The following is a 21,316-nucleotide window of genomic DNA, read 5'->3' as shown; positions in this document are numbered from 1 at the left end:
GGGGGGAGGGGCCCCGCTGCCGCCGCCCCCCCGGAGCCGGCAGGCAGGGCGGGGGGGGGGAAGACCGGCCTGGGGGGCAGACACCGGCCTCGCTGCTGCCGCCTCGGGGAGATCGAGGGGTGGGGGGGTGGAGGAGACGGGGCTCTTCCCCCCCCCGCGAGTATCGCGGGTCCCCCTCTTGTCTCATATAAATCAGACTTGAACTTTTACCCTTGGTCTAGGGTGCCTGGACGACCACCACCACCACTGGGTGGAGAGGGGGTGGATTATATGACTGACTGCAAAGTAAGAAGATTTTTGCCATTTTGTGACAGCCCATCAAATGAATCATGAAACATTTTCAGCAGGACTATACGAGGCTGAGTGGTCTATGAATCATACTCCAAAGATATGGTTTTCTCTTAAAATAGCTAAATAACAATTACTGAAATGCTGGAGGGAAATCAGAAATGCTGACATATGTAGTTTCTAGGCAAAGGAAATGCAGGGCAGGAACTATCTGTCCAGGAAGACTCCTTTTCACCTTAATCATTCTGTTGTATATTATTGATTGTTTGGAAACACATAGTGGTTTCCCCCCTTGGAAACACATACTAGTTTCCTCTTGTACACTAGTAGTCCTTTGACATACTTTGCACTCATGTTTACCACCTTTGTAGCTTGGTCCCCCAAGGCTGTTTTTACCCTGGTATGCCACTGGGTAGTTATTTATTCACATTAATTTTAATCCGCCTTTCTCACTTGGACTCAAGACAGATTACAGAGAGAGGTTCAATACAACGGATGGATGGGACAGTCAATAAACAATGCAATAGTATTAGAGTTGTAGAACCAACCAGAAGTCTAAAAAGAGAACTGAAGCAAACATAAATATCAACATTACACATTAAATGATACAAAATTCCATAGTTAGCCACTCTACCATCCTGCTTTTGGACCCAAGTTACATTTTTCATCTGAGAGCACCACAACCCATAGCCTCCCACAATCTCACTCTCTCTGTGCTAATATCTTTCCCTCAGCAGCTATCTTCTTAGGCATCCTCCCAATGCACAAGAGAAACATCATCTTTCCCTCCCTGTTTGAAATGGCTTAATCTCTGCTACAGTTGTTGTCTTTTCCATGACAAAAGTATTGTGCCTTTAATAGCTGCATGGCAGGTAAGAAGTCACCAGTCCCATTTACTCCTTCTCTGCATATTCACACCAAGGAAACTTGGTTGCACCTGTTGTAAATTTTTACTGCTCTGTTGTTCGTTACACAGCGTCTGTCAGTAAAGAAATTGGCAGCCCTAGGCTATGTTCTTCCATAGATAACAAAGGCATTATTGTGGGTCAGGACACTCCATTTATTAAACAAAATCTCAGTCAGCTTCTGTCTGGCATTTCAGCAGCTTTATCTTATGCATATTTACACAGAAATAAGACCCACTCTTTTCAGACGGGGTTGTTTCCAAACAGTAAATCTTTAAAGGACAAGCCTAAGCATGTTGACTCAGTCCCACTAAATTCAATGGGGCTTATTTCTGACCATAGGTTAGCAAGTTTTAAGCTTTCTTCTTTTCAAGTAAACATACATAGGATTTGACTTCACAATGCATATAGCTTTTTTCCACAAAGAATGCTGTGAACACATAAGAGGGTAAAAAAGAAAAAGATACCCCACCCTGTTTAGCTGTGCTGCTCTGATCCAGGACAATTAGAAACTGTACATGCAGCCAAATCTTGATCCAGTTCAGTATTGAGACAGCTAAACTAAAGAGGATTCGCTGGAGTAGGGCAGCAGTCCTTTGCAGAATTTGACATGCAGACACTGTTCATTATTATTTTAAAATCATATCCTGATTCTCCATTTAAAGTGTCCAAGATGACTTTCAAAATTCTAAAATACAAAATTGAATTTAATAAATGTTGTGTTTTATTTCAATAAACACATGACACTGCCTTATACTGAGCCAAGCCATTGGTCTCTATCAAAGACGGTATCATCCAACGAGCTCAGGCAGATTCCTTTCACATCACCTGATTCTTTTAACTGGAATTGCTGGGGACTGAACCTGGGATTTCTGCACACAATGCTGATGCTCTGCCATGCAGACACAGCACTTCCTGCCATGGGCACATGGGCATTCTGCACTGAACCAGGCTAAAAAAGATTCACGAAGAAACTGGGAAAATGGTGTCAAGCATGTGACATCTACCACATGATAGTGTACAAAACACAAATAGTGTACAAAACACAAATATGTATACCATCACTTGTACACCATGGCACTAGAAAGTGCTATCAAGTCACAGCCAATTTATGGCGACCCCTCATGGGGTTTTCAAGGCAAGAGACGTTCTGAGGTGGTTTGCCATTGCTTGCCTGTGTGTTGAGACCCTGGACTTCATTGGTGGTCTCCTATCCAAATACTAGCCAGGGCCAACTCTGCTTAGCTTCTGAGATCTGATGACATCAGGCTAGCCTGGGCCATTTAGATAGGGTTCCCAGGTACCCCTGGCCACTGGCCAGGCGGGGGAGGGGGCATAGGGTGGCCAGCTCTAGATTGGGAAACTCCTGGAGTTTTGGAGGTGGAGCCTAGGAAGGACAGGGACCTCAGTGGGGTGCAATGCCATAGAGAACACCTTCCAAAGCATCCATTTTCTCCAGGGGAACTGATCTCTGTAGTCTGCAGATGCGCTGTAATCCCAGGAGATCCCCAGGCCCCATCTGGAGGCTGGCATACAGCTCAGGACTTGTACATCATACACTTCTGAATAGTTGGTTAGTCATGCATGCTTCCATCATAGGTTAACAGATGTTATTGTGGTGCATGCAATTTCCTAGAGAGTCCTCCATGTAGGGAAGGAGCCATGTGTGAAGGGGCAGCAAGAAAATTACTAACTTTTTAATTATGAATTTGGAAGCCCGTGATGACCTTTCCTATATTGAGATATAATATTAGTGTTTTAAAATAAATACATCATAAATATTTCCTGGGGTCACCTGTAAGAGGGACACAAAAAGAGAATGACACATGGAGGGCCTTTGGGGTGGGGTCACCAAAGAGCCAAAAAAAAGCGGGGTGAAATTCTAAAAGGCGATGGATGCCTGCTGAGGGGAGACCCAGGTGTGAGAGATCCTAGGAGGCGACTCTGGCAAGGGGGAGTGGGGAGAACAGGCCAAGAAGAGCGCGCTCGCCACAGGCGGGACTAAGCAACAGCTCCGAGTGGGAGGGTGTCATTGTGTACAGACAGCCGCACCTGATCCGGAAGGGCGGGACGAGCGACCAGCCTGTCCCAGCGGAGATTGTCTCAGCTCTGGGAGAGGAGTGGAGGGTCCGGACGGAAGGGCGCTAAGACCCGGTGCTCCACGCGGAGGAAACAGCAGGGAGGGTCTGGACGAGCTGCGGCCGCCGGCTTAAAGGTTGACGTTTGTGCGCCGGAGGAGCGGGGTGCATCTTTCGGGTCAGGCAGGGTGTCAGCGGAAAGCGCAGTGGGGAAAGTGAGCTGCTCAGAGGAGCGTCTGCTGCCCGGCGTCGCGTCTCCTTAATTCCCCAGTCATGACCGGGACCATGGAGAGACTCAGTGGTAAGCAAAGTACCGGGGCTAGGTTTAGATGGGTGCATGTGGACCGACGGCTTTGCATCGGTTTACGCGATGTGCCTGAGAGCTGGGGAGGATGCTGTGTTGGGGGAATGTCCTACTCACAGCGGGTTTCCGGAGCGGGTAGGGTGGCGCTTCGCATGGGCGCTTACTGTTTTGCCCTGGCTTTTGGGAGGCAGAAAAAGCGCAGCGCAGGCAAGACTTTGCTCATTCTTGGGGAAGAGGAGAAACTTCGCGGGGGGGGGGGGGGGATAATTTTTTTCTCTTGACTGCGCCTCTCTTGCTGTCCCTACCTCTCTTGTCTGAGCCCTTCCCCAAACCGCTCGGCCTATTGTGTGCCATAGCCAAACAACAACAGAAACGTAGCACCTGGAAGACTAGGCGTTTTATGAGCATAACCTTTCGCGGGTTGAAGTCCGCAGCATCAGATGGAATTGGCGAGCCGTGACCGCGCAGGATCATGCCCTGCGTTACCATGGCTGGAGCGGGCGTTAGCTGCTTTCTAAGCGTTAGATCATTTAGTGTGATCAGAAGCAGGACTTGTGCCACGCCCACGTGTGCTCGCATTCACCGCACGTTCCTCGTGGGGATGTACCATTACATACTCAGATATGGGGAGGGGAAAAAATACATCGCTTGGACGAAAAGAATCCCAGGATTGTTCCTCTTAAGCGATTTTTTTCCCATACTTAAAACGTGGGTGGCCAAATGGAATTTTGATTAGAAAAGGAATTGATAGCGTGGCCACATAATCCTAGGAGAGCATCCATTGAGAAGCGCGTGGGATAAACTACTCCCGCCCCTTTTTTAATAGGCGAGATATTATGCGCCCAGAAAGGTTGGGAAATTGCATTGTTTTAATGGGTCTTTGTGTAACCTGAGGCTTTTTTTTGGGGGGGGGTAGACACCCGTGGTTGCCAGATGGCATTGGAACGTTCTTGGCTTCCTCCCTGGGTTAATAATTTCTTCATTAGTACTATCTCAATCGAGATGACCAAAGACCCGTTGTAGGAACGATCTCCAGCAGGTGTTGTGTTTACTGTCCATAGCAAATGCCCTTGTGGGGAGGTTTACTTCTGAACTATACCCGGGTTGGAATATGTCCATCTCAATCTCATGCATGTCTGCCACACTGTACAGGGCTTTTTTCTGGGGGAATGCACAACAGAGTTCTGGAACCTCTTTGACAAAACTCTTTTGAAAATGTTTAAAAGTTCATGAGTTTTCAGTATACAGATTGAAAACTTCATTTCCTTCTTGAGAATTCTGGCACCTCTTTTTCAAAAAAACAAAAACAAAAAGCCCTGGTTATATAGTATTTTGAATTAAGCATAAGATCTAAGGTCAGGCAAGATTTGGCCTTTGTGGTTTTTGCTTTTTTTTTGGGGTGGGGGGAGTCATTCTTAGTGTAAAGTTATTTTAGAAGTCAGTGGGAATCTTGTTTGGAGAGCCTGTTCATGTGACCAATGGGTTCCTGAAAATGCTTAAAGACCTTGTGTATGGTGACCACCAGTCCATGATCAGTTGATTATTTGCAAGATTTGGCTTTTTGCCAAGTGCTGAAATGATTGTTTGCATAGACTTTGCATAAAATGTCAATGAAGCAGAGCTCCTCTATTTTATATTTTCTCCTTTGTTCATTTCCCCTTTGTTCATTTCCCCTTTGTTCACTGCCTCTGGTCTGATCTTCAGTACCAGCAACAGAAGATGCAGAGTTCTAGGCTAGCGGTTGGCGCACGGAGGTGGTTGTATGAAAGCCTTGCCGAGGTCCTCTGTGAACATTGTATTTCTAGCTCACTGTTCTTGGAGCGGCTTCTTAGGTGCTTACAGAATCCTTTGCATGACATCAAGCTTTTGTGCAGAGGCCTTTTCATGTGGCCCTGGCATCTGGCGCACAGGACACAGCTCATGCAGTGGCTACCACACCAGAAGTGGTTATGAAATTCTGTTGTGTTATTAGCTCTCATTTAGGTACTACAGGATCATGTTTACACAGAGAAATCTGGCAGAAAAAAGAGGCACAAGAAGAGACAAATGAGGCAGCTGCCATGCTTACTTGCAGCTAAACTTTCTTATTGGTGGAAGCCCCTTAAACTTACTTGCAAATGGTAACACTTTTTGAGCATGTTTTCTCTGATAGTGTAACACTGTGGACTTTTCTTAAGTATTCAGTGGTTTAGTGAAACTGCAAACTTCTGAGACCCTTCTGAGTTATCTTAGACCCCTTTTTGTACAAGAGCAAGTTTGTACAAGAGCTTGTCTGTGGCAATCTCTCCCTCCTGTCCCACAACAAAGTGGAACATTGATATATATGTAGTGAAATCTTAACTGTTCATGTCTGGAAATGCTATGTATATCTCCACTGTATACAGTGTATACATTCCAGCAACAGTCTAGGCAGCTAAAGCAGTCTCATTTAGTTTCTTTCCTTGATTTGTTGCTATAAATAACTCCTTTCCACACTTGCGCAGTGCTGGCTTCTGGTGGGATTTGCAAACTTCTTTGGCCAGGAGAGGTATCTGTAGATAGGAGAGGGAGTACCAATGCTGACTGATGTCAGAACTCATGGTGGGGGAGGGGGGGGAGAATGATCCTTCTTCTGCTTCACAAAAGGGTGATGATGGCAGCCTTGGAACCTATGTAGTTAAGACCATACTAAAATCTCATTGCATTGCAGAGCCTGTGAAGGTCAAGAATTCTCCTTTTACCTCCATTTGGAACCAATGGTCATGCTTCCTGAATGGATACTGTGATCTTCTTTCTTTCTCTGCTGTCTCGCCCAGTTTGTAAGACAGTGAGCATTCAAAGGCTGACCATTGCTATAGTGAGGGCCCATGTACCACTACTCAGCTCATTTTTAAGTATTTGTTCTTGTAGCTGTCCTGAATACGGAAAGGTTTTTGGTGTCTGTTCATAAGCACAAATGAGGGGAAACCCCCTAAAAGTAGACTGCTTGGGTATTTTGGTCTTTGGTTCCCCAATGGAACACTTGTTGAACATTGAAAGCCACTTCTAAAATATCATGAACCAGTCTTTAGGTAAGCATGTGTATGTTTTATTATTGGCAATTCAACACATTTTCATAAAATGGCAAGTACTTAAGTGAGGATAGTAGACATCTCACATGTGCACTGATTACTTTCCACTTAGGAACATTTGCAAATGTGACCAAATATGTCCTTTGTATTTTGATGTGTGGAGACATTACTGAGGTTCTCTGGTGAATTGGAAAGCTACTTAGAAAACTCCAGAGGAATGGGGTGGTACCATACTCAATTATCTGTGTTGTTTCTTGTGGTGCAGGTGGTTAAAAGTTACAGGAACAGATGGTGCAATAGGAGCATTGGTATGGCCACATCGGCAGTGTTAGATTCAATTCTGTTTACCTTTCCTCTTCTTAAATCCCAAACCAGCTTATTGTGTACTTAAACAGGAAACTGGAAATGAAGAAGAGCAATAAGTTTGACAGCACAGAAAAGTCAGAATAGGAAATCGTGGGCCAGCAACCTAGAATGATACAGCAGTGGGCAACTTATCTTGGACAAGCAATCTTGTTCCAATGCAATAGAAAAAATTGTACTTGGAAATGTGCTGTTTAGGGGTTTTCTGTGGTAACCCTAAGCACTAGCATATTTGGAGAAAAGTTTATAAGAAATTGCTATTAGAACATGGACAGCTCTGGGTTAGTGTGAAATCCTACTGCCCTTCCGGGGTGTCTCTCTTTTTCCTATTTGAAAGGGCCGTTAGCAAATGAAAAGTGCAACTCTACTCCCAAATACAGGCTTTTCATCTTCAGAGGTGGTAGGAAGGAAATCAGGTTACTTCCCTGCAATTATATTATTCTCCATACACCTTCTCAGTCTGTCTCATAAATGCACATACACTACCTCAAATTACCAATTAACAGTGACTGCAAAACTAGAAACACTCTAAATGACTGTGCTATAGAGAGATGGTCACGGAACCTACCAGGGGAGAGGCAGTCCTTGATTTGATCCTAAGTAACACTCAAGACCTGGTGAGAGATGTAAAAGTGATTGCACCGCTTGGGAACAGTGATAATAATGTTGTTGAGTTCAACATTTATATAAATAGGGAATTGGCCAAAAAGACTGATACAACCACGTATAACTTTAAAAGGGGTAACTTCTCTGATATGAGGGGACATGTGGGGAGGAAACTGAAAGGAAAAGTAGAAAGGGTCAAAACCATTGGGGAAGCTTGGAAACTATTTAAAACTACGATCCTAGAAGCTCAGAAAAAATATATTCTGCAGGTTAGGAAAGGCACAAATAGGTATAGAAAAAAGCCTGCATGGTTAACAAACAAAGTAATGGAAGCTGTAAAAGGTTAAAAAGATTCCTTTAAGCAGTGGAAAGCTAGTAACAGTGAGGCTGATAAACCGGAACACAGGCTATGGCAAATAAAACACAAGTCTGTGGTCAGGCAGGCAAAAAGGGAATATGAGGACTGAGGAGCATATAGCAAAAAACGTAAAAAAACAACAATAAAACTTTCTTCAACTACATTAGAAGCAGGAAACCAGCCAGGGAGGCAGTGGGGCCCTTGGATGACCAAGGGGTAAAAGGAGTACTGAAGGATGATAGGGAAATGGCTGAGAAGCTAAATGCATTTTTTGCCTCCGTCTTCACTGTGGAAGATGAGAAGTGCTTGCCCACTCCAGAACCACTGATTTCAGGAGGGGTGTTGAAAGACCTGAGTCAGATTGAGGTGACGAGAGAGGAGGTCCTAAAACTGATAGACAACTTAAAAACTGAAAAATCACCAGGCCCAGATGGCATACATCCGAGAGTTCTGAAAGAACTCAAATGTGAACTTGTAGATCTCCTGACAAAGATATGTAATCTTTCCTTAAAATCTGCCTCCATTCCTGAGGATTGGAAGGTAGCAAATGTCACTCCCATCTTTAAAAAGGGTTCCAGAGGAGATCCGGGAAATTACAGGCCAGTCAGTCTGACGTCGATACCGGGTAAATTGGTGGAAACCATTATTAAGGAAAGAATTAGTAGGCACATAGATGAACAAAACCTATTGAGGCAGACTCAGCACGGTTTCTGTAAGGGAAGATCTTGTCTCACTAACCTGTTAGTGTTCTTTGAGGGGGTGAACAAACATGTGGACAAGGGGGATCCAATAGATATTATTTACCTTGACTTCCAGAAAGCTTTTGATAAAGTTCCTCATCAAAGGCTCCTAAGTAAGCTCAAAAATCATGGGATAGAAGGACAAGTCCTTTTATGGATCAAAAACTGGCTAATTCATAGAAAACAGAGAGTGAGTATAAATGGGCAGTTCTCCCAGTGGAGGGGTGTAAGCAGTGGGGTACCACAGGGATCAGTACTTGGTCCACTGCTTTTTAACTTGTTCATTAATGATTTGGAGATGGGAGTAAGCAGTGAAGTGGCTAAATTTGCGGATGATACAAAGTTGTTCAGGGTGGTGAAAACCAGTGAGGATTGTGAGGCACTCCAAGGGGATCTGTCAAGGATGGGCGAGTGGGCGTCAACATGGCAAATGGGGTTCAATGTGGCCAAGTGCAAGGTGATGCACATTGGAGCCAAAAATCCTAAATATAAATACACATTGATGGGGTCTGAACTGGCAGAGACTGAGCAAGAGAGAGATCTTGGAGTTGTAGTGGATAACTCACTGAAAATGTCGAGACAGTGTGTGACTGCAATAAAGAAGGCCAATGCTATGCTGGGGATTATTAGGAAGGGTATTGAAAACAGATCAGCCAATATAATAATGCCCCTATATAAATCAATGGTGAGACCTCATTTGGAATACTGTGTGCAGTTCTGGGCACCACACCTTAAAAAGGATATTATAGCTTTGGAAAAAGTGCAGAAAAGGGCAACTCGAATGATAAAAGGGTTGGAACACTTTCCCTATGAGGAAAGGTTAAAGCGCTTAGGGCTCTTTAGCTTGGAGAAAAGACGACTGAGGGGTGACATGATCGAGGTTTATAAGATTATGCATGGGAAAGAGCAGGTAGAGAAAGAGGTACTTTTCTCCCTTTCTCACAATACAAGAACCCGTGGGCACTCCATGAAATTGCTGAGCGGTCGGGTTAGAACGGATAAAAGGAAGTACTTCTTCACCCAAAGAGTGATTAACACTTGGAATTCACTGCCACAGGAAGTGGTGGGTGCTACAAGCATGGACGGCTTCAAAAGGGAATTAGATAAGCATATGGAGCAGAGGTCCATCAGTGGCTATTAGCCACAAGGTATAGATAGGGGCTCTGGGGCAAGTGATGCTCTGTCTTCTTGGTGCTTGGGGGGGTCAACAGTGGGATGGCTTCTAGTGTCCTGGTCCCACTGGTGGACTTCCTGATGGCACCTGGTATTTTTGGCCACTGTGTGACAGAGTGTTGGACTGGATGGGCCTTTGGCCTGATCCAACATTGGCGTCTCTTATGTTCTTAGAAATATGCTTGACTTGTATTACATTAACTGTAATGTGGCCATCTTAGCTCCATATTGCCTGCTCAGCTGGTCTTAGCCCCTGGGGCTTTAGAGTCAAGACAACTAATCTGACATGAAAATTCAAACCACTTAACATCCATTATATGTCTTCTCTCTGGCCATGATGTTCCATCTTGTCTGACAACTATGCAGATATTTGCAGGGGTTAAAAATAATAATCTTAGGCCCCTGCCACACGGGGTGGAAAGCGACGGGCTGAAGCGCGGTTTCTGAAAGCCACACCAAAAAACACATGCCGCGGCGGGATCACATTGATCCCCTGAGCCGCGGCGCATTCCCTCCCCGGCATGATCAGATGCTGGGGGGAGTGACGGGAGGGGAACGGGAGACTGCTGAACTGTGCATGTCTGAGCATGTGCAGTTCAGGCAGGAGCCAGGGAAGGAACCAGAGAAGAAAGACAGGCCGGCGATCCCACGGCCGGCGTTGATGCGGCCGTCATGGATGAACAACCTCGGTAGGTGGCTGGATCGGGGATGGGTGTGCAACGCTGCCCAGATGTTGCAGTGGGATCGCGCCCGTTTGCTCCGGCCCCGATCCGGCCCACTCCTGGCCCCAAACCCCTCGTGTGGACAGGGCCTTACTCTGTTTCTTACAAACCCACAAAAGGTGGTGTTCAGAACTGAAGCTTGAAGCAGATGTGATCCCCCTGAATTGGAACTCCTTCCCCCAATTGTAACATGCCTCTTTGTTTCTAGTTGCATTTAACTTTCTGTAGATGTGAGTCAATATGACAGAATGAGCTAAGCTTTGAAATACAGGCAAGAATTACACTTGAAATTCATCCATTAATCTGACTAAACTACGCTATCTTTCAAGCATCCTGGCCCTGATTGCCAGTCTTTCTAGCAGCACAGGTTGATTCTATTTAGAATCCCATTTGCTCTTTCTTATGCTTTAGTACATATTCTCTTGTTCGTACATAAATTTCACTTCTTCTTTTTTTGCCCTTGAGTAGTTCAGGGTTCTGCAACCCCAAAAAGCCACTTGCCTCTTATTAACCATATGTTAGCTTCAGAAGGACACAGAGAGGTAAAGGCCACAAATTCTGAGTAGCTTTGGTGACCAGTTCTGTATTATTTCTGGTCACCCTTGATACTGCTAGATTATGGACTAAGCAATGTTCCCTCTAAGCTGTGGAGTCTTGTGTGCAAAAATTCTACTTTGTGAGCAACTGGCATTAAAGGTGTGAGCCAACAATTTGGCTACTGCATAAATTAGTTTGCTCTGGAGCCATCCTTCCTGAGCTAAGACAAAAATCTGTGAGCTGGAGGCTAAAAAACTGAGCTAGCTCACACTAACTCAGCTTAGAGGGAACACTGTCAGCAACATGTAACTGCAGTCGACGCAGAGCTCATATGTGAGAGATGCCTTGTATCTAACTGCAGAAATGTAAAACATAGGTATTTATTTCTACATGTTCACCACATAGGTGCATTCATTCTGTGCATGCAGGTGAAGTGATGAACAGGCTTCAAACATACATATAATTCTGTCTGCTCACTACTACTTTTCTCATCTTTAATCTAGATCAGGGGTCCCAAACCTTTTGAGTCTGTGGGCACCTTTGGAATTCTGACAGAGGGTGGTGGGTAAAACCAAAAAATGTCAAGGAGTAAGGTTATACATAACAGCTATAGTAGCTCTTCCACATTTCAGGCAGAAGCTCTGTTTAACAAGATCCTTTTAAAATGGATGTATAGTTTAAAAGCATTTTCTTGCAGATGCACAGTTTACTTTCAATTAGATGGTAAAAAAAAATCAGATCTCCAGTCAAGCACTGCTGGGCAAAAACTCTCACCACTTCTCTCAAACTCTTGGTGGGCACTGGGAAAGGAGTTGGCGCCATGGCACACACGGGCTCCATGTTGGGGACCCCTGATCTAGCTTTTGCCTTCTCTTCTAGCATAGGGCATAAATAGGGCTTCCCAGGGGGCCTTGCATCCAGACATTGACCAGAGCCAGACATGATTACCTCCAACAAGGTTGCTGCATCATGTGTCTTCCAACCATGTCCTGCTTCCTGTCAGGTCCTTCGCACTAGAGTCTGCATGTACAGCTTGATTTTGAAAGAAAGAAAGAATGATATATACAAGTTTCCTTTGCTAGTTGCAGAGTTGTGTGTGTGTGTTTGTTTTTTTACCGATGAGCAGGGACCCTTTAATTACTTCTCTTGTTGTGATCACTTTATGCAGCCTCCAAGCATAATCGTGGCCCTGTAGACTTGCCACAGAAGACGGGTGACATTGCACTGGGTGGGAGGAATACTGAATCATTCTTGATTTGCTGCCTAAACTCCACTGTGGGAATTCCACCCTCTTCTAAAATGCAGCCAAATTGAAGGGTGTGTTGTGAAAGAGGGAGGGAAGGGGGATCCAATCACCCCCAGCTGTTACTGAGAACAGCAAAAAAATCTCCCCCACATTGCTGCAATTCTTTCTCCTGAAAACTGAGCCTCTGCAATGGAAAGGGAATAAGCACAGTGGCAGCTCTTTCTGATGCACTGCAAAGAAGCAAAGGGAACAGAGTCCCTTAGATCCATGTTTGTCAACTCTGTGGGGGCTTGGAGAAGTGCATCAAGGTGCTAGCATGAGTACTGTGGGAAAAGGTCAGTGCTTAAACAGATAGTAGGTTCATCAAACTGCTTCCTTCCATCCTTTTGGATGAGCTGTACCATAGACAACCCTATCACACAGTTTGTTGATTTCTTGACACTCTCTTTCTCTTCATTTTCCTTCTAATTCCAATATGACATTTTAGTTAAAAACCAAAATCCAAAGCATTGCTGTTCAATGTCATCTGTAATAATTCTAATGCTATAACAATGCTTGCAAGTTTGCATATATGACCTATATAATCTGCATGTCAAGTTTCCTGTGAGTGACCTCTCCTTCTCCTTCAGTGGGGGAAAGTCATCCAGGAACTGGTTAGGTCACGCCTCTGCTCGCTCAGATAGGCTATGCAAAATTCTTTTGTTGTGTGGCTCCTATTGGAGTGCCCTAGGTTGACCTTTCCAGTTCCTGTATAGCCCTGCGCTCGGTATGACGCCTGGAGCTCCTACTCCAAGCCAGAGGGATTACAGAACAAAATAAAGCCTTCCAAAATCAAGACAGAAGTTAAAGAAGACCCTTCTTCCAAGGAGAAGACCAGATGGCGCAAGATGGAAAAAAGAAGAAACGGCCTCCCCCACCTTCCGGGGATCCGGAGGGAGGGGAGATGGCCGTGGCAACAGACCCCGTGGAGCAGTAGCCCTTCACTTCTGAGGCTTCGGGAGTTGGGCTGCAAGAAGAACAGCGGCTGGAGATTGCGCTGCTGCAACAAACAGAAGGAAGCTCCACAGGCGCAGGGCCGGACGATTGCATTGTGCCGGCTGGCTCCTGCTCTCTCCCCCCAGGCACGTGGTCCAAGATGGCGGCACGGAGGTCGTGGTTGGCGCTGGAGGGCTGGGACGCTCTAAATCAAAGGGCTCCCTCCCTTCCTCGTGCACCAAGAAGAGAGCACCGGCAAAGGCGGAGATGACAGATGGTGCGGCAAGGAAGAAGTGGCACGGGAAAACGCTAGGGCCGGCGTGCCCACCTGGTGAGCTCATTCCGGTGGGGGGGGGAGGTCCCGGTAGGGACTAGTCCAAATGGAACCATGCCGCAGCCATCTCCGGACCTAAGCTTTGTTCCGGGGCCGGTTCAGGGGCAGACTTTGGTGCACTGGGGAACCACGGGGGCACTAGGACCATGGGGAATGACAGCAGTTTCCCAACCTCTTCCCCTTCCCCAGCCCATCCAGCTGCAGCAGCAGCAGTTTCCCCAGCACATTCAGCAGCAGCAGCCACAAGTCCCTCAGGCACTGCAGCTTCTGAACGGCGTGGCACTCGGCTACCCTTTCTCTCCCGGATTCCCCGTGGGGTCCCATTGACTGTGGCCATTTATGGGGGGATCTTGGCCGACCGCACAATGGCCCCAAGCTTTTGAGAACCGGGGGGGGGGGCAGCTCTTTTCCCAACACAGTTGGGATCCCAGGAGCCTGAAGGAAGATTTTTTTCAAGGGGATCAAAACGCAGGGGACACCATCACTCCTCGACGTCTCAATCCTCTTCAGGCTCAAGGTCCCCCACAAAGAGGCCTAGGAGCCCAGGGACACCCACCCCGCATGGGGCCTTGGGTGTTGAAGAGAGGGAGTGAGATCAGGCCAGGGCACCCAGGCGGCCAGAGTTAGGCACCACCCTTGCCAGAGAACGCCTGAATAACATCAGTTCTGAACAGGCGGAGATAGCCTCCACCATTACATCCCTGACCAAGAGAAAAAGGAGGGGGAATGGTCTGGGGACGAGACAGAAGTAAAACCGGCATCCTCGCGCCTGTTTCAGATGGAGCATTTCCAATGGCTTTTGTCAAAGGTCATTTTCACCCTAAATTACCAGATGGAAGTTCCAGAAAAGCCACGGCCATCAGCTTCTGCACATCTAGATCCTAGGGGTTTTAAAAAACCTGTTAAGGTCCAAACCTTCTCTCCTTTTCCGGATTACTTTGGTGATGTGATGCGGGAAGAGTGGGCCAACCCAGGAGGTGGGACCTCCCTATTGGCAATAGTGAAGCGCCTTTACTCTTTGCCTGAGGACACAATGGAGGACCTGAAGATGCCCCTAATTGACACTCCGGTGGTGGTTCTTCATTTGGGGGCAGTGATGCCAAAAGACAGGGAAAATGCCCTAAAGGATGCCATGGACAGGAAGAATGAAGCTGCTCTGAAAAAGGCACATGAGGCCATGTCCTTGGCGATTCGCTCAGCAGCTGCTCTGTCAAATTTCACCAGGGCCACTGCTATTTGGGCCGACAATCTCCTGCAGAACCCTGAGGTCCCCCTGCTAGTCCCGAGGAGAACTCTACTGAAGATGAAGCGCGCAGCTGAGTTTGCAACGGACGCGTCCCAGGACAGCATTCAATTCTGCGCCAGAGCACAGGCAGCCAACATCATCATCCGCAGAAACATGTGGCTCAAACATTGGAAAGTGGACACCTTGTCAAAGAGTAACCTGGCCACTGAAAAGTTCTCCGGCAGGCTTCTATTTGGAGAGTCAAACCTCGACAATGTGCTCGTGGAAACTAGGGAGAAGAAGAAGGCTATGCCATCATGTTCTTATCGTTGTGAGACCAAACTTAGAACTTCACATTGCTTTCGTGGCCACTACAATGCTGGACGGGGACAAGATACCAGAGATCTCAGATCATTCAAATCCTTCAAGTACGGCACGCGAAACACCCCCAGGCATGCAGCTGCCTACAAATCCGAAAAAGGTGCCCTCCCAAAGATGCAGACAGCATGACGGCCAGATCAGGGACCGGCTCCAGGCATTCGCACACATCTGGGGCCAGACCACCACGGACCAGTGGGTGTGGGTGGTCATATCTCAAGGTTACAGGATAGAATTGATTGGCACCCCTCCACACAGCTTCAACCTGTCCCCAGTCCCAAGACACAAGGAGTGACTACAACAGCTGCAGGAAGCAATCTTTCACCTCCAGGACATCAGCGCCATAGAGGAGGTACCCGCAAGGGAGCGCTTCAAGGGAGTATACGCCATCCTGTTTGTCATTCCAAAGAAGTCAGGGGACTGGAGAGCGATCTTGAACCTGCGAGGATTGAACTGATGGGTGGTGCAGAGGAAGTTCCGGATGGAATCCTTCCATCACATCTTACAAGTGCTACAACAGGGAGACTTCCTGACCTCTATGGACCTGAAGGAGGCCTACTTACATATCCCTATACACCCCTCCTCTCGGCAGTTCCTGCACTTCTGCTTCCTGGGCCACCATTTCCAGTACAAGGCCTTGCCCGTTGGCCTTTCTCCAGCCCCCAGAGTTTTTACCAAAGTCATGGTGACTCTGGTGGTGGCCCTGCGCCTGCAGGGGATCCACATGTATCCATATCTAGACGACTCCTGATACAAGCAGAGGACCACCGGACAGCAGTCTGCAACACCCAGAGGGCAAGGGATTTCCTGTGTGCACATGGCTTCCTCATCAATGAGGAAAAGAGCCACTTGACACCCACACGGGACCTTGTGCACCATGGAACATGGCTGAACACCAGTCAAGCCACGGTTTCTCTGCCAGAGGAGAAGCAGATCAAGATTCAGGCCCTAGTGACAGACGTCAGAGCCAAGGAGCGAGTGGACCTCATGCAGCTAGCAGCGCTGCAAGGCTTGATGATCTCGACGATCAACTTGGTTCCCTGGGCGCCGTTCCACACCAGGCCCTTGCAGTGGGTGCTTCTTCCTTTCCAGCGAGATGTTGCCAAAAAACGGCACATCCAGATACCGATATCAGAAGACCTCTGAAGGGAGCTGCTGTGGTGGGCACAACCAGAGAACTTGGCCAAGACCGTCAGTTTCCTCCGGCCCCAGTGACTGGTGATAACCACAGGCGAGCAAGAGAGGTTGGGGGACACACTGTGGTCACCTTGTCACACAAGGCAGGTGGTCCCCGGCACAGGCCTCTCACAGCATAAACTGGCTGGAACTCAGGGCAGTCACGCTAGCGCTGAAGGCTTTCCAGCAACACATACAGAACCAGCATGTGCTGGTACGCACAGACAATATGTCCATGAAAGCACACATTAACTGGCAGGGGGGCACCAGGTTCGGGCCCCTCTTCACAGAAGCAAGACACCTACTTCGTTGGGCAGAGAAACACACCAGGAGCCTCAAGGTGGAACATCTAAAGGGCTTATCCAACCTGCAGGCGAACTGGCAGAACAGAGAGGATCTGGATCCGGGCGAATGGGCACTGAACAAGGAGGTCTTTGCCCAGATCACAAGAAAGTTTGGAATTCTGGTGATGGACCTCCTAGTGAGCTCCAAAAACCACCAAGTGGGGCGGTTCCTATCCAGATATACAGTGGTGATCGTGGCACCTCACTGGCCAAGACGGCCGTGGTTCTCGGACCTGGTCTAGATGGCTTCCGAAACACCTTGGACTCTGCCTCAGGCCAGACCTGCTGCAGCAAGGGCCCTTTCTCCATCTGGACCCAGCATGGCTACAACTGACTGCATGGAAATTGAACGCACACGGCTAGCAGACAAGGGATTTCCATGTGAAATGGTCGAGGTCATGCTGCAGGCAAGAAGGCCTTCCACACGTTGCATCTATAGTCATACCTGGAGGACATTCGTAAGTTGGGCCTCAGCACGTGGGATACATCCCCTGAGAGCCTCGGACAAGGAAGTCATTCTTTTTCTATCGGAGGGATGGAAAAAGGGACTTCGGCCGAACACGCTGAAAAGACAAGTGGCGGCCATACAGGCATGCCTGGGACACGAGGCATGACGGAAGGTGTCCACAAGCCGGGACGTTAAGACGTTCCTGAAGAAAGTAATCCAACTGGCCCCTCCAGTGCGGCACAGGTTCCCGACATGGAATCTGCACACAGTGTTACGAGCCTTGTCAAGGCCACCATTTGAACTCATGAAGGCGTCCGAACTCCGCCTTATGTCCTGGAAGGTCGCCTTTCTCATCACAGTGACTACGGCCAGAAGGATTTCCGAACTGGCTGCACTGTCAGCGGGGAAGGACCTTTGCATCTTCCAGAAAGACTCAGTTTCCTTGAGGATGGACCCATTCTTCATTCCCAAGGTAAATTCGGTCTTCCACCTCAATCAACCTATTACACTACCTTTGTTCTGCCCAAGGCCGACATACCCAAAAGAGAAGGACTGGCACAAGCTAGATGTACGTAGGGCTCTACGTATATACCTGGACAGGACAGCTAGCTTCTGAAGGTCCGACGCATTGTTTGTGGCATATGGGGCCCCAAATCAGGGAAAAAAGGTCTCCAAGGCCACTCTGGCATACTGGATCAAACAATGTATTACCAAAGCCTACGAGGTGCAGGGTTTCCCATCTCCAGCCCAACTGACAGCACACTCCACGAGAGTGGCAGCAACGTCGGCAGCATTTTTCATGCAAGCATCTGTCAATGAGATCTGCAGAGCAGCGACCTGGACGTTTGTGAGACACTACAGAATGGACCAAGTAGCCTCGGCCGAGGCAGCATTTGGCAGAAGAGGGTTACAACAAGTGGTGAAGTCGTAAATTCAATACATATGCAGTGTATGTACAAAACGTTACACTACGATATAGGATCATTCACCCACCCATAAGGACAGCTTGGGTACAGCTAACCAGTTCCTGGATGACTTCCCCCCACTGAAGGAGAATGGTACATTGGACCTACCTGAAGGTTCTTTCTCTACAGTGGGGGAGAAGTCATCCACCACACCCCACCCGTACAGACTACAAAGAGAGGCCAGGGTGGCAAAGATCTGAAGGAATATAACAGCACAACTCACAGAGACCGTGGACCCAAAAGAAGGCATAAGATAACAGCGATCCACGGCCAGGGCTTGGACATGACTGGAGAGGTCAGCCTAGGCCACTCCAATAGGAGCCACGCAACAAAAGAAATTTGCATAGCCTATCCGAGCGAGCAGAGGCGTGACCTAACCAGTTCCTGGATGACTTCTCCCCCACTGAAGAGAAAGAACCTTCAGGTAGGTCCAATGTACCGTTCCCTCCCCCTGCTCTCATCCAGTGATGTCTGAACTGTAGAACAGACTGTGCAGGACAAGGCATGCATAGTGTAAATTATTCTCAGCTATGTTATGCCCATATAAGTGAATATAGCTTTTCTCTGTGTCCACTGGGTGAAGTTAGGATTGCCAGATCCAGGTTGGGAAGCTCCTGGAGAGGATGGGGATCTCAGTGGGGTACAGTGCCACAGAGTCCATCCTTCAAAGCTCCATTTACTCAAGGGGAACTGATCTCTGTAGTGTGGAGATGAACTGTAATTCCAAGGGATCCCCAGGTCCTACCTGGAGGCTGGCATCCCTAGGGAAGCAGTTCTGAAGAAGTGAGCAGTGACTCATGAAAGCTCATACCCTGCCACAAATTTTGTTAGTCTTTAAGGTGCTACTGGACTCTTGCTCTTTTCTCCTGCTACAGATAAACAGGGCTACGCATCCTGATCAGAAACAAATACAATGAAGAAGGAAGCGTAGATACTGATCAGGCTCTGAAGTCAAGATTTATACATCTGGATGAGGGATTAAGGGAAGATAGAGTACTGCTTTTGAAGAATACTGAAGTGTTTCCCATTGCCAAAGAGGCAAGACCCAAACTTCCAGTGGCTTGTTTAATTAGTGTTACAGACAACTGTAGTGAAACCAGGAAGTGAAGCTAAGACTGGATGTCTTCCCATATTGCTGTTGAGAGGTAACTTGTCCACCAGTATACTGTACTATATATTAGGGAATGTGCATTTGGTTTTCCGGGTCATCTGACCTGGAAATTACAGCTTCCAGAGTGAATGTATACTCTGGTGGACTGTCCCATGGAGACAGAATTTCTTGTTTAGCTTCTGATTGATGCAAATAAAGCCCAGGACAAATGGGTGGATGTGATAGTACCTTTAGACAAGCAAACATGGATATTGAATGGGATTTGCACATGTATTAGTCAATAAGTGCCTGCATAAAGCCCAAAAGAAATGGTGCTGAGTGACAGGGTGCCAATAATATGTACATTTCTGGATCTGTTAGCCCTGAAGTGCTGTGCTCTTCACCTTAATAGCTTGAGGCCTGATTGCATAAGTTTGATGCATCAGTGCCATTGCTCATGTAAATGAAGCGGAAGGGCCCTAGGGCTGGTGCAAACCCTCCCTTCTTAGCTGGAGGCTTGATCCTTTACAGATGGCATTACCATATCTTTATGTAGTCTGGCTTCTATATGAGCACCAGGATCAAGCACCTATCATGGTTGTAGGTGCAGGGCTTAGTAAGAAGAGGTTCTGTGGAGATCCACAAAAAACACACCATACAACAATTTTGGAATAAAATCAAGCCACAGCGTTTATTGCTTACAGACCAAGGAGCATTGGTGAAGCATGGGGGTGGATCCTGGAAAATTGAGCGACTTGCCTGTCGCCCGATAACCACATCCTTCAGCCCACCTGCTGGGGAAAATCCAGGAGTGACAAATACTACTGGTATCACAAGGGTGGTCACTGCTGAGTGCTACCAATTTGATGCCTGGGGTGAGCCTGGGCACAGCTCCTAAGCTGGGCCTACTGCATGGTGGCTCAAACTCCCAGACCTCTTAAGGGGGTTCTCAAAACGGGGGGAGTCAGACACGCAGGCCCGTCTCCCTGAAAAGGATCCACCCAGATATGCAAAACCACCAGATGTGACAACAAAAATACTTAGAAAACCTCTAAACCCATGGGGGGGTTCTGGGTCATCTGACCTGGAAATTACTCTGGTGGACTGTCCCATGGAGACAGAACTTCAGTCACAGCAGTCCTCAAGTACTCTGTGTCCATCCAGGGAAGAATCCTGTATTGTTATTCACAGATCTGCACACTGGTTTCCAGTGTTGTGCTTGTTAGGGCTTACAAAGCTCTCTCTCCAGCAAAGGAAGGGCTACGTTAATAGGAAGCACAGTCACAAGCTGTGACCTTGATACCGCACCTGATTCTCCAGCAGTGCTTGGCAATGGGTGGAAATGGAAGGGCTGGGCTGGGCTGGGCTAAAGAAAAATATTCTTGTCCTGTTCTCGAATGAGCTGGGAAGTCTCCACTAGGGAGTACCTTATGAATTCCAATGCTCCTTTCCCCCTCCCTCAGCATCATGTGGTAATACAGTGGAAAGTCTCCAGTTATTTACTATACAGCTGTCATTGCCATGGAGGTTTCTGTGCTATATGTAACAGATTGCATGACATATAACACAGCATGGCCGAGATGTAATCCTAACACAGCACACATCCATTTTCCAAGTTGCTATGACAAAGGGACAGTGTGGGACTTGCTGTCTCTAAGGGACACTTTGCAGCTGGTTATATGGAGCAAAGAGGAAGCAGGCTGTGGATTTCCAATAATAGGTCAGTGTACTGGAAAGTGCTGGTTGCAGAAACGACTGCATTGAGTAACTTTTGGAAACAAATTGAAATTTTTCCTTTTAGAAATTTCTGTAATGGGAATTCTGTTGTGGGAAGTACAGGAGCAAGCTGATATAGTGACTTTAGAAAAATGCATTGGATTTTTAATTAACTTGAATCTGCTTCTAAAAACAATAATCTGTATATATATATATAGAGAGAGAGAGAGACATCCTGCAAGGTGTCCAACACACACATAAGCACATGGCAAGGTAAGAGCTTAACTTTGCCAAG

General features: G+C 47.3%; 1 protein-coding gene across 2 annotated transcripts in view; it reads left to right on the top strand.

The window, feature by feature from the left end:
• Positions 1-3,316: 3,316 nt before the first annotated feature.
• AFAP1L1 (actin filament associated protein 1 like 1) overlaps positions 3,317-21,316 on the top strand; it is a 119,184-nt gene continuing 101,184 nt past the window's right edge. For both annotated transcript variants that reach the window (XM_015412637.1, XM_015412638.1), the window contains exon 1: positions 3,317-3,572. In XM_015412637.1, coding sequence (XP_015268123.1) covers positions 3,545-3,572 — 28 coding nt within the window. In that variant the 5' untranslated portion in view covers positions 3,317-3,544. The remainder of the gene's footprint in view (positions 3,573-21,316) is intronic.

Source organism: Gekko japonicus, unplaced genomic scaffold (assembly GCF_001447785.1).
Source record: "Gekko japonicus isolate JY-2015 unplaced genomic scaffold, Gekko_japonicus_V1.1 scaffold222, whole genome shotgun sequence".
In the NCBI taxonomy this organism is placed as follows: Eukaryota; Metazoa; Chordata; class Lepidosauria; order Squamata; family Gekkonidae; genus Gekko; species Gekko japonicus.
The sequence above is the reverse complement of the archived record's forward strand: the minus strand, read 5'-3'. Positions and strand labels throughout refer to the sequence as shown.